The 14197-nt window shown below is 42.4% G+C and overlaps 1 protein-coding gene across 1 annotated transcript; it reads right to left on the bottom strand.

The window, feature by feature from the left end:
* Positions 1-1180: 1180 nt before the first annotated feature.
* Positions 1181-4334, bottom strand: klf5b (Kruppel like factor 5b). Its single transcript, XM_061089227.1, has 4 exons — positions 4152-4334; positions 2151-3078; positions 1998-2057; positions 1181-1359 (listed from the first exon to the last, which is right to left on the bottom strand). Exons 1-4 carry the CDS (start codon positions 4332-4334, stop codon positions 1181-1183), a joined length of 1350 nt encoding a protein of 449 aa, XP_060945210.1.
* Between the last annotated feature and the right edge of the window lie 9863 nt (positions 4335-14197).

Below are 14197 nucleotides of genomic sequence, written 5' to 3'. Positions count from 1 at the left end.
ATGTTTTAATGCATTTTCTTTTTTCAGTGTAGATATCAAACTTTTCCAAAGCCGTCCAACAGAATGTGACGTCTCACAACCATCAACTTTCTTTCATTTCAGATAAACAGTTTATTACGTCCACCTGGGAGGTAACGTTTTCACCCCCGTCCATTTCTTTATGTGTTTATTTGTTCCATTACACAAAAATGACTAAATAGCCACTTTAGAATTTGGAGCGGATCTAGACAAAGAGGCTGATCCAGGAAATTTGAAATTTTTGCCAATTTTGCAGTGAACAATTCAAGGATCAGTAAGAAAATTTGGTTCAAATATGGGGACAATTGGGTCACTACCATTAATGTGTAGATGACTTACTGTGGATTCAGTAGGGAATTAACAGTTTAAATGTATCTTCAATGGTTTTACAACTATAACCAAATGAACCCGATGGCTCTGGTGCAGAACTTAAGGAGGGCTGTGGGGCCTTGGCGGGGGGGCACGCTCTACTGAGTGTCATTCTTGTCTTTATCTGTTTTGCTTTGAGTAAATGTATTCTCTGTGACAACGTGTCCATTAACTGGCAGTGATGGCGCTCCATGCACTGCACTCGCCCAAATTCGCTCTCTCAACTTCCTGCTGTGTACTTTCTGAAATCTACAACTTGCTTAGTTACAACTTTTTATATGAAACACAGTCTTTTTTACCTCCTTCACTAAACAACACAGTCTTTGACCTTCCAGTTCAAAACAATACTTGATCAACCTCAGCACTTACAGTGTGGCAGTTTGCTAGTTTTAGTTATTTAAATAAATGCCCATATAATACATTATAGATATGATTTAGACCCCGTAATCCTTGAAAATTAAAGATTGAAATTCCTTGGCTGTAAAGTTACATTTAAGTGAAACTAAATCTAATGAAAATCAATGCTTAGGAAGATTAATTGTTATTTCATTGCTATAAGGTTTTGACTGACATATCCCCCAATATTGGGATGCATACATGGAAATAAAATAAGGCAACGATAATATTAAATTCTCTTTACAATAAAAGAAACAATTAGGTGTGGGCCAGCACTGCTAAGAATATCTCAACTGGGAAGTGAGCGGAATTAGCCACTGTTAAAAATGTGTCAGTTCTTTGTCCATGTTTAAACTGGTAAAATAACCCGATTGACTGGATTTGCAGGAGGGTGTTTCTAGCGCTGGTGTCTTTTCATGTGTAGTGCCAGGTGGTCGGAGCGGGAGAAGCAGCGGTTGCATACTCCACACTGGAAAGGCTTTGCACCGGTGTGTTTCCTGAAATGGCGAGTCAGCTCATCGGAACGAGCGAAGCGCCACTCACATCCCTCCCAGGAGCACTCGTAAGGCTTCTCTCCTTCAGAAAAAAAATTAAAAGAATCAACAGTCAACACATAAAGTGACCTTAATACAGAGACATTATTTTTTATACCAATATAAGGGAGAAAACATTTCTGATACCAATATATCAGCCAATATACTTTATATACATCCTAAGAATCAATCATGATTTCTGTCACTAGCAATCCTTCAGTACAAATAAATGCAATTGAGGCTTTAACCATTAACTTTATTATAAATAACTATTATTAAAAAGAAAACACAAGTACAACCAAATATACAAAATAAAGACAGACAGCAATATGTCTGTGAAAGGCTCATGTCGAACGATATTACCAGCCAAGCCATATATCGGTCTGACTCTAATAAACATCATTTAAAAGTACGGAATGTTTCCTTCAGATCCGAAAGACTAATGAAGGAGTTTTCAGGATGAAAAAACGAACACGATGCTGTGAGCCATAAATCACAGTGTGTCCTGTCTGTCTGCCTGTCCCCTTTACGAGAGCTGCAGGGTTTATGTGATTTGACAGCAGGGAGATGTGGGCCAGGTCTGTCAGCAGACAGAATGCATCTACATGCCAAGTGCACTCTTCTGCCTGGCAACATCCAACACTTTCACCCTAAAATAAGAATGCATCACAAAACACGCACCTGTGTGGGTCCGTAGATGGGCTTTTAAATGAGAGGACTTGGTGTACACTTTCTTACATCCTAAGAAGGAGAAAGAGAAAGTACTTTGAGACAGGGTTTTTTTTTACTATAGGACATTTTAGTTTTAATGCTGCAAGCAAACAGAAGTCTCACCTGGGACGTCACAGTGGTGAATCCGCCGTCTCTCCAGATCAGGATTATTCCTTCGGTTGAACCTGAGTGAAGCTGACTCGTTCCCCAACACGGGGGACAGAGGGCCCACACCTGGTGCTGTGTGAAGTGGACTCAGGCTCGAACGCTGGACCGGACCAACACCTGGACTTTGGACTGATCGGACACTGGTATTTTGGTGTGGACCTTGGGTTGGAGCGACACTGGGAGTCTGTCTTGGATCGATGGGATTATGGGTCTGAAATGTTAACTTAGAGGCGATGCTGGCTTCATAGGAGGGAGGTGGGGACAGATTGTGGAGGAGCTCCTTCCCCCTGTCCGGACTGGGGGGCTCAGAGTTTGGCGGAGAAGGGGGCAAATAGGTCGGTGTCTGCCGATGGCCTGAGTGCCGATTGAACTGAAAACACTCTCTCTGAGGATTCCCTGTGGGCTTTGCAGAATGCGGCACTGGGCCTGCATGGACGTTCCCATTGGGATGACTGAGCGGTGCCATGGGGATGGAGCTCAGCTGCGACCCATGAATGAGCTGCTCCAGGTCAGAGTTCAAGAGCTGAAACAGGGGAACATCCTGGAAATCTGGCACTTCCTGTTTGATGAAAAAGTTACCGCTTGCTGTGTCGGCCGCGCTCGGAGCGCCCGGGAGAGCCCGTGGCGGCCCCCCGTGGCCCTGGCAGGGGGGGTGCATCATGGAGTGCGTCGGCTCTGTTTTGATCTGCCTCACGGTCCTGCAGAGACCGGGGTGCAGGTACGTGACGTCAGGCAGGAGCAGGCTCATGTTGACGCTGTAAGGCGAGGCAAAGTCCTCTGGGAAAGGCTGCTCCAGCATCAGAGAGCCGTCCCTGCACAACATTTTGGAGGTGACTATGTCGTGCGGGTGCGGAGACAGGTAGCTATCCATCTCTGACTTAGCCTGGAAGAGGAAAGAGAAAGAAACGATCAGGTAAGTTGTGCAAGAACATCCACATGAAAGAAAAATTGATTCAGGCTGTTGTGGATTCTTTAAAATACACATTATGCCTTTGATACAGGGAATCTTGAAGTCTTGAATCGAATTTGTTATGAGCACTGAACATCTCACAGGTTCATTTGACTTCTCCTTGTAAACAAAAAACATGAAATGAAAATGTATCCGAAATTGGTCAAATGTGCTTTGAAGCCACGTGACTCTAATAATGCAAATTAAAGTTTTGTGTTGAATTTTCTTACTATGTTGAATATTTGTAATGTCTGACTTTGAATTATAACACAAATTTGTCTTTTTAAAGTTCCTCCGTTATCCTTGTTTGTGTCCAGCTTAAAATTCCTCATATTTTCCAACACATATTCAGTTCAAAAATCATGATAACTCGCAGGTTGTTTTATCCTTGTGTGGAATCCCTTCAGCAACCTAAGAAATCACCAGCCCTTGAAAAACACAAACCCAGCTATACTGTGATTAATATCGGTGGATGGATTTAATTGGGGCCTGTACGTGCCACATCAAAGACTGCCACCAACCAATAACCCCCCTCCTCCCCTCCCTCTCCACCGCCTCCCCCCCTCCAGCAGCAGCAGACGCCCTTCTTTCTGAAAACGCACCACGCACAGCCCGAGCTGTTTGTTCATGCACGGCTGGAATGAGAAGGCGCCAGCCTCCATGCATCCCTTCCCTTTCCCTCACAAGTTGTGTGGAGCGGCTGCAGCGTTTCCCATCCCGGCCGAGTCCCGCTGTCGATCCAGCCTCGTCAGTGCATGTCAGCAGCATCAGTGGCTTCCAGACAGATAAACCCTCTGAATCTAACATGCAAATATCAAGACGACTAAACACACGCCGGGGCCTTCACTCCTCAGTGGGAATAAAAACAGCCTGGTTTTGCTTTCATCAGCTTTTTATCTATACGCCAAAAAAACACAACCAACCCAGCAGGGATTTTTACGCACCGTGATGCTCCGAGGGGCTGATGCAGAGAGAGAAGAAGCAAAATAAACGCAGTCTCTTCTTACCACGTTGTAGTCATGGAAGCACGAAGTTCCCGGGATGGCATCCCTGGTGTTGCACGGCGCTGGTCCGCGGTCCGCACCCCCCACCCCGGCCGTCGGTGGCGCGTCGGTAGCGCTCCTCCTGTGGAGACACTGCGCGTCCTGCCCCGGAGCGACCCACACAGGATTCCTCACGGCAGCGGCCATTAAAAGCAACAAAAAAAAGGCACCGGTCTAACTATCCGAAATCTCCCGGGAGTAAATCACGCATATGTGTTGTTGTTGGTATTATTATTTTTCTGTAGTTTTACAAAATCTGCACCCAGCAAAGCGGCGGCGGGGCTGTCAGGCGCTCATTCTCCCTGTTTTGCGCTGGCTTGTCAAATTACGCAACTGCATGGTGTCAGCGCGTCCGCAGGGCGGGGCTGAACATGTGCAAAATAAACAGGACGATCGGGATCCACCTAGATGCGATGAATGCCGTGGTTTGTGTTGATGGGCTCGACATGGCTGAGGAACACAGGAAAGAACACTGAGCAACGCGAGGCACGGAGAGGAGAAGTGAGGAGGAGGAAGCTGTCCCGGTTTGAGTGTGTCCCGGTTTAATAACAGAGTCAAAACAAAGTGAGTCAGTGCAGTATTCCTCAGGGTCATGTTGAACAGGCCTCTGTGTCTTAGTTTATCTCCATATGACCTAAGCTTCCTTTAGGCCAAAGATAAATAAAGGTAAAACTTTAAATTAATGCAGTTTTATACATTTTGTTCCACCTACAAATGTCACAGAGATCCATCCCTGGACCTGTGAGATTAAATGAATTCCACGACCCAGCTGCCACCACAGCAACAAATCCTCTCCACCCAAGTTTTCCCGATCATGCTTTAGATGCAGTGTGTGATTTTCCCGGAGCCTGCGGTACACTCGTGGTCCTGGTGTGGCATGTTAAAAACGCCACTGCAGTGCAGCTGTCTGTCAGGACTGCATACTTGATGCCAACATTCCTGAGCCAGCAGTGAAGCCCTCACATATACAGGCAGTAGATGCTTCCTATCAAAATAGCTGCAGCATTTCACTCTTATGCATTGCAGATCACAGATACTTGGATTCAGTAATAATAATCTGTCCTGGACCTGCCTGCAGCATCTTGAACTGACAATAAACTGCAAAGGCTGCTTTTATTTTGTATTTATTTTGTACCTTCTGCTGTGACATTGCAGGAACTCTGACACATGATATCTTCATCTGCCCTTGTTTGTTCTTTATATCCTCAGGTATACTCCTGATACTTTGCGCCGCAATGAAAATAATCAGTAATTCAACCTTCAGCCCTCCTGAGATCACTGTGACAGACGCTTTATGCCTCAGCTTAACAAATCAGAGTCGACTTGTCAGGAGTTTGGATTTCTTCTCACCACACTTGTGTGTGTGAAGACTCAGTGATAATACCAGTGCAACATGCTGGAACTGGAAACACAGGTATGACACAACACTGGCACGGATGTAGACGCTGAGCAACGATTCACGAAGGGAAAAAAATATCAGTGTTTGTGTAAGGATATTTCTTTAAGTGTGACATTTACTGCCACTCCCATCTATGTTTTTTCTTCAGGCACTTTTTGTCCTCTCATTAATGTTGTAACTGCACCCACACGAAGGCTTGACTGAACAGGTTTTCAATGGGAATGTATCAGAGGTTAGATGGGGTCAAGTGTGAAAGCCAAAGATACAGAATAACATGTGGATAAATGTATAAAGTAGCATTTTAACATTGTTACAATGAAAATGAATTTTCATCACGGGCTCTTCATTTGGAGGTTTGTACAGGAACAATGAGTCATTGATACGCTGCTGTGGAAAGATAGAGGATCTTATGCAAAGTGTTTTTCTTTTTATAAATGCAACCTCAAGACTAATTTTCATATGACGGTTTTCTCTGAGCCTGTGATGTAGTTTGTTATATTTATTCATCATCTCATTTGACTTGATGTCATTTTAGTTTACTTTATTTTCTACTCTTATGTCGCTGTACTCTCCCTGTTTTTAAAGACTGTAATATTGTTTTGAAAACAGTTTAAAATCTAAAGTTATTATCTCAATGATTTAGCTTTTTTTGTAATTTTAATTTGATTGCACATTACAGTGAAATTATTATCGAAACAATTGTTGTTATTATTTGCATTATTTCATTAAGGATACAATACTTTTAACATTCACTTACTTTTACTATCACAGTGACTCTGCCCCAAGAAAATGTTAACATATTCATAGTTTTTTTTTCATTGATGTGATTAAAAAAAAATAATCTCAAACATATTCAAATGACTGCTGATCATCCAATTAGGAGCAGACTGATTGCCTGTCATGTGCTGACCTTTCAAAGTGCAATTTAAATCCATGGATGTCTCAGCTCCAAGAGGAGCAACTGTCATTCTTGGCCGCGGCTCTTCCTGTACAGCGAATGTGAGCCGAGCCCTCCTCCATATCCCCCAGTATTAAAACCTCACAATATGCCCAACAACTGCACAGTGGAGGAGAGGGAATGTGTGGTATGTGCTTACTGCATCACAACTTCTCTCTCTGCTCTCACAGGGACTAATATGGCCAAGCCAAGGGGGGGACGGGACAATAAACACATGCAGCACGTTGACACTGCAAGCACCATGTGTTTTTTATTTTTGTATTATTTTTTTTTAAAGGGTAACTTAACTTTCTGTGATCAGATCAAATCATTTTAGATATTTTATCCGGGAAATTATTGTGAGTAATAGTGTGTAATATTTGTGCACATGCTCTCCTGCTACTGCTAGTTAACCGGAATTCTGTGACAGTTTCCGTTACACAAGAAATACCAACAAATCTCTATATTTAGTTTGTCTTCCAGCAGGTGCTTGGCGCTCCCACCAGAGGGCAATGGTCAGCTGCAGTGGAACCTCACTTGTGCGTTTATGTACTGAGCCATCAAAGTGAGACAGTTATGCATTCCAGTTTTATATTGTGTATAATTACCTTCTATAGCCAGTGAGCAGCAACAGCAAGGGGATGTTTTCACGCAATAAACTGGCACTTTGATTTAGCAGTATTCATTTGCAAATTAAAATGTTGGTAGTCTGAGCGTGTCCTTATAGACTCATACAAGTCGATGTTAAATACACATAACATGTTTGTTATAAATTGAAATCTTTATACGTGTGTATTTTTATACAAAGATGATTATTTAAAAAACCCTGTTTGATACAGATTTAGTTTGCATTTCTTTTCTTTTCTTTAAAAGCTCATGCAGGCTCTCAGAATTATAATTTATATGATGTCAGCTTTAAAGCCTGCCCTTGAGAAAATACAATCAATAATTCTCTTCTTTGGCTTTATTATTTTGTCTCAAGTTTGGCTGAGTTACAAGCCTGGATTGTTGACTCTGTGCAGCATTTATCTGATCTGACACAGTTTCATTAGGCATTAGTAATCATTTCCATAGCACACAGCATTAGAGTACTCCTGTTTGTAAAACAGCAGATGAGGCTAATGCCGTCCTCTGGGGAGAAATTCAATATAATTTGTTAATTAAATGGAATAATTTAATTACAGTAACTTAGAACGCATTCATCAATATAATTGTTTCTGGAGCCACCATTATAATTGAGGTTTAAGTGAAAACAAGTCCGTTTCTAATGTTGGTAATGTGCTGACATAGTTCTCCCACCCTCCATTTGTTCCTCTCTCTGATCTTCCACCATGCCATTTCTCCACAGTGTTTTCGTTTGATAGCCGGCCATACCACATCAGCAAGACCAAAACATTTATTACAGCCATTTAATTTAACCTCTCTACAGGCACGGACAAGAAGACAGAGATGATAGCACAGCCGCACTGAAAGACTCTCGCTGTTCGCCTTCTAATCTGATCCTCTCTGCTGCCCTTTCATAAAGACACCAGAGTATTACCCTGACTCCAAACATACCTCTGCCATTTAAACTGTCTTGGATTTCACCACAAAGACCACCAAATAGAGTCCAATTCATTCTTCGGGGCCCAAAATAATAAAACATAATTTTAGTCTAATCTGCCTGAAGAATGTCGCGCGTTTGAAGTTGACAGTGCTCTATCTTCTGGGAGGAATAATTGCCTTTTGAGTACAGCAGGAGAGGCCACTGAGGTAAGCCTGTCGAGGGTCTGCACCTTACAGGTGTGCCCTTGGACAGACAACCTGCTCGTTGTTCTGGAGAGCGAGAGTGGGAGGGAGGGAGGGAGAGAGAGAAGGAGAGAGAGAGAGAGAGAGACGAGGAGGGGGAGCAGACTAAAAGAATTCATCTGGCAGTTGAAACTTTACAAGGCTCCAGCAAAGCAGCACCGCTCCTCATCCTCGTGTCACTGTGTGGCCGACGTGGGGTGAACAAAGAGACACTTGATCCCCGGTAATTCCTCCTGTCTGATAGAGCTGACAAATTCTTGTCACTAAAGTTTTATCATTTGAATGGCCAGGTTTGTGAAATTGACCCGCTTGTAATCTGTTTGATTTGTACAAGCTGCATTCGTGAGCAAGCCACTGACAGTTATTGTCCAGAGATGTAAACGACAGTGCTCATATAGTGCCGGCTTTGTGTGCCTCCAGGAGCAAATTCAATACATCAGCCCCCGTTGGCCCACACGGCCACATTGAAATCCTGTGCGGCTATAGATTATGAAGTTAAACAGTAATTTCCCAATCATTTCTGTTAAAGTGTAGCTATTTATCAGCCGTGTGAGATAGTTATTTTGCCTTCTTCCTATGACAAACTGAGTGTGTGCTTCATTTGTCAAACTTCCCTCTGATTTTTAATGGGGCCTATTAATTTAGCAGGGAAATCTGTCCTTTTCTGAACATGGCATTGAAAGCCGCCGAGCAGCTGTCCCGGCTCTGGAGAATCATATGGAAGAATGCATTATCGGCCTTGTTTGAATATTCCCTTAGATTTGGAATAATCAGGCAGCTATTCAGCAGTGAGATGGCCACGCACAGATGCCAAAGCACAGCTGAGAGGAGCACGCCGGTGTAATGCCGCTGAAACACACACAAAACCAGCGGCATGAGAAGCGTGAATAATGCAGGTGTACTTTCTTCCTGTATGCCGTGTTTATCATACATAATAGCTACGACACTTTCTTTCAGCCCTTTTATCTCCTTTTTTCCCCCCTCTCTCTTCTTGCCTTGTTCAAGGTGATCCGAGCTTTGCATATGGCTGATTAATCTTATTGCACAGTGGCTAACATTGATCACAGAAATGATTAGAAATGCATTAGTCAGCAGACTGTTTGGAGTGGTCGGGTGTAAGTGCTAGTGCCAAGCCATTTTCCATAGGTGTCCATGTTTTTAATTTTGTTATATAGAATTTTTTGCAAATGGATGCATGCATGCCGCCCAAACACGGCATCAAAGCTTTAATGCTTACGGACATAATTTAATCTCCAAGATGGCAGGCCTGATGGACTGTGCAGAGAACACATCCCTGCTAAATTCATTATGCTGAAAGTTGCTAGATCTCACCAGCTGATGAGAGCGAGACAGTGGAGCAGGACGTGTGTTTCTGCTTTGTGCTGCAGAAGAAGCTCTGCATGGAAACGTTGATGAAAGCAGACTCTCACTTGAAGCTGTAATTTGATACTTATTCCTTATTCTCAAGGTTCCGTTGAGTTTCTATTTGTCTCGTCATAAACAGTAAGCAGATTAGTCATAAACAATAAGCAGATTAATCCTGCGCTCACTGACCACACGTGCTAATGTGATTTACAAAGTGACGCTGCCACCTAGTGAATCAACCTAAGATGACCTGTTGTTGCACAACCTGATGTAAACAGTAAGGAGGACATCCACTTTTTTTTGAGAACAGTGAAGCTACTTAATCGCCCAAAATGAAAATTAAACGCAGAACATCCTGCGTTCATCTTCGTTTTTGAAGCCTCTCTGTAATTTCCCTGACCTCACTGAGTGCAGCCCCTCCTCCTCGCACGTGGCTCAGATGCCTCCTTTATTGACCGAACATAGTCTTTAGTTGTTTTCTTTTTCTAATTTCAAAGAAGTTCACAGCTGCCTTTTAAATTCTATAATGTGTAGAATTTTTGTATTTTTTTCATTTAAGAACACGAAAGCAACATTTCAGGAAGTTTGCAGTAATGCTAATAATAGAGGAAATAGAAAATAATAGTTTTTGTCATTTCACAAGAGTTAAAAAACAGGAAACGATGGTCTACCCCACGGTTGACTGACATACTACAGCCTGTTAAAGTTGTCAAAATTGTACTTTAAAAAGCGTCATCAGTCATGCTGCTCATATAAATTGGTTTGTGCATGTTTTTTTACCAGACAATAAAAATGCACTTGATTCCTTAGCGAAGGGACACCTTTACGATTAAAAAGCATGGCATCCTTTCAACAGCAGAGGTGCAACTCATAAGGGTCCCACCAAGACAACTCCTGCCACATGTTCAACACTCCCCATTAAAAACCTGGGGAAATTAATGAGCTTCCATTGGCACCCTCACAACAAAGGGATCTATAAAGCAGCCTTAATGTTCTCGGGGAAACTTTACTCTTCAGTAGTTCCCAATCAACCGGTAGCAGCAGATTTTGTTTTATTTCCCTTGTAACCTACAACAGGAGCTAAAAATGCAACTCGCTGCAACTTTACATAAATGTTATCCTTGATTGAAACTGCTCTGAGCTCATTTTAATCAAAGATTTGTCGATAATTAACTATGTCGGGTTGTCAAAATCTAATTATGTGTAAATATAGGGTATATCTTTAAATAACAGCTGAGCAGTGTGCTTTCCGAAAAATCTATAAACCTGCAAATTACTGCTAAGCAACATTTTATTTGTTATTTATTCATAGATCTAAAAGAGAAAAAATTGCCAATTTGTGAACACAGAGAACAAAACTCTCTCATGTTGCGTGCATCGAACACTTAGGAATCAAAGAGCGCAGAGGTTTGCAAAAAGGTATTAATTAGAACTTTATTTATGCAGATGCTTTGTAAATTTGCATAAAAAGCAATTCCACAGATGGGTTTATGGCAGTAATGACTGTTCCAGTCTGCAATAAAACATCTGCTTAATCACAACAGAGACAGTCAATGGCTGCTGTGAAAACAAGCTGTCCAAGTTACACCTCAAAGAAAAGTACTGAGGTGAAGAGGCGGTCTGGACAGGTTAGGAAAAAAAAGAGTTTTAGGGAAAAAAAACCTGTTCAAAAGCAGACTTAGTTAAAAGAGGCACACTTCTCCCAAACATTTGCTGGTGCTACTTTGAGGGCTCTGATGTTGAGAAAAATACCCTTATCGTGTTGGCAGAACAATCCACTTACTGTGTCTAAGAGAAGAGAGCATTTTGTTCCAAGTCCAGCCAAGTCTTTGTCTCTGTGTGCCAACTATTTTGAAAATATTCTACTTTGTGTCTTTTGAATCCACGAGAGCCACACACACGGACACCGGGTGTGTGCACAAACAGCCCGACGCGCGCCCGTGCTCACACATACACATACGTGCACGCACAAGTGTGGCTGCAAGGTCACTCCAAGTATTGATAAATCACCCAGCTGTGATTCCCTCCTGACAGCTCAAACTAACATCAAGCTGGATGGGGGAGAACAAAAGACCATCAAGCGGCCCTTTTCCTGACACTTTTATTCAATCACGGCCAGATTGCTTACGACAGCACCAGCAGCTGTTTCGTCTTCATCTTTCCCCATTTGATAAAGCGTGTCAAGTCATATTTCTGTAAGTACTTCACCTCACCCCATACTGTGCAGATCCGCAGCGATTCGGCATATGCACATTCCACATGAGGGGATCGTCAAATGGGTCAGGGAGTAATGACACCCCTCTGAAGGTCGCAGCACACTGGCGTGAGGGTGGGAGCAGGTAGGTGGGTGTGGGGGTGTGGGGTGGGGGGGATTTGGCGGCGCGGGGTGGGGGGCTGACGACAAAGCAACAAGCTGAAGGTCAAAGATAAGAACAGCCGCAGAGATATCTAAGATAGCCAGGAGAAATTAAACAATGAGGGAACGGCAGCACGGCTTTGATTGTGCGATTGTGTTGTTTAAGGGAGAAGGGGGGGGGTTGTTGGTGCTCGGGATTGGTTATTTTGGGATCGCCATCCCATTCCGAGCTCTTCTGTTGACCTTGCTCCTGGTGGGATGGAGGTCGGTGACAGGACGGAGAAATATTGCAGATGTCTATTGTTTGTTGGTGATCAGACATCGAGCCCGGAAGCAGAAATGAGATTTCCATTTCGCAATTGCCTTTTTAATGTTAACATTTAGATTACCTTAACAGGCCCCGTCTTCCTGTGCAAGTGTCTGATAACAATTCCTGGGGTTTCAGTTTATTGTAGAGAGGATGAGTGCTATATTTGAAAATACTAATTTCAAGGATGCAGTACTCTGTGTTGCCCGAGCTCTGATTGTTTCCATGCAACAATCTCAGGTCATTAAATCATGTATTCACCTGCTTTATTTAGAAAGAACAAGTGTTCACTCGCTGCCTGTAAATGTCCACAGACATTATCATAGAAATGAAACAGCCCACTTTGTGTATTATGATATTAAAGATGTTTCTGAAACATGTTGGTCTTTTAGTCGCACCACTACTTTGGTTGGACTTTTGAAATTTGGTAAAAACTTGTGTGGACCCCAGATGTGTCCTGTTGACTTTGCAATACCCTGACTATTTAAGTTTACAGTTTCTGATGATTATATAACTATATATACATAAAACGTATTGCAATCACTCTACTATATGTCTCTATATGTCTCTCTTAACTCTAAATGTGTCCTTCTAAAGTAAAATAAGCCTATAGTAATATCGTACCACTTTGTAGAGTTGACCCTGGAATAGAATTGGAAGTTAATTACCGGAAAAGATGTTTGTTCTAGTATACTATCAAGTATCTGACAATAAAAACCTTGAAACATTGAAATTTGTGGTTTTTAATTACTATTTAAAAGTATTGCACTGATTAACATGAAATCTAATAGAGACAATTATTTCCATCAAGGAATCGTGCAGTTATCTTTGCCTTGAAGTTTGTATCTTATCTGACAAAATTAACAAATGAGATTGCATCAGCCTGAGAAGCCTTGATGTTAATTTGCCAGTGGTAGCATTATGTATCAAATTAAGATGGTGAACATGGTTAAGAGCATATTTGCTAAATATACACACATTAGCATTGTGCACAGCATTAGCATGTTGATATTGAATGTTCGGTTCAGCAGCTGCAATCATGAAGGGAAGGTAAAAGAACAGAGTCATGTTTTATTCCATTTTCATTTCTCTTTTTGATATTCAGTTGTTTATTTGCAATTTATATCAAAAAGTAATTTGATAAAAATATGAATTATTAAATTTTTTTTAACTTAAGCTATTTCTGTCATCTCATTTAATGTATACCACTGACTGATCAATTTAGCATGGATCAAACTTCCATCATAAACCATTAGAGCGCGAGTCACACCACTGGAACCTGTACTGCAGCTCCTGTAAACTGTGTCACTGGGGGAGACAGTTACACAGCTGCTCAGGTCGCACGGCGAATGGCACTTAATCTAAAACACCTCTCAGCTTCACCTCTTCAGTATCTCCACTGTAAGAAAAATGTGATCTTATAAGTTAGGTACTGCTTTGGCCTGTGGGTATGGCTGCCGGTACGGAGGAAATAGAGACATGTAAATCAGGTGGAATGCAGGAGACGCTTGTATCCAAAAAATGGGGCAGCTCACTCCACTCAGACTTGGCCTGGCTCCCAGGAATGCAGTTAGCTAGCATACAATCACTGCCTATTCACGATGGCACAGCTGCTGTGGACATATGTTCCCCAACAAAGGAGGAGGACATCAACCAGGCACACCTTGAACAGGTTAGCAGATGAATGGCGTTCAGTCCTTTGACAGTCTGCCCTCGTCTCGTTGTATTTTCCCTTGCTCGACAAATAAGTTCCTCTCCAGCGTGGCTTAAACTTTTACCATCTCCTCATCTGTGACGACCCACAGCAATAAAAAGGTGACGGTGACAATATTGACTTTTGATCAGTGCATGCTGGATG

The sequence above is a fragment of the Limanda limanda genome, chromosome 16 (genome assembly GCF_963576545.1).
Source record: "Limanda limanda chromosome 16, fLimLim1.1, whole genome shotgun sequence".
NCBI classification, from domain to species: domain Eukaryota; kingdom Metazoa; phylum Chordata; class Actinopteri; order Pleuronectiformes; family Pleuronectidae; genus Limanda; species Limanda limanda.
Note: the sequence above shows the minus strand (reverse complement) of the source record. Positions and strands in the feature narration are given on the sequence as shown.

Excerpts from the sequence above, each read along its gene's own strand:
- klf5b (XM_061089227.1), bottom strand. The coding sequence starts at position 4,334 with ATGGCCGCTGCCGTGAGGAATCCTGTGTGGGTCGCTCCGGGGCAGGAC. Across the intron at positions 3,079-4,151 it reads GCTTCCATGACTACAACGTG|GCTAAGTCAGAGATGGATAG; the intron begins GTAAGAAGAGAC and ends TTCCTCTTCCAG. Across the intron at positions 2,058-2,150 it reads TCACCACTGTGACGTCCCAG|GATGTAAGAAAGTGTACACC; the intron begins GTGAGACTTCTG and ends TCTCCTTCTTAG.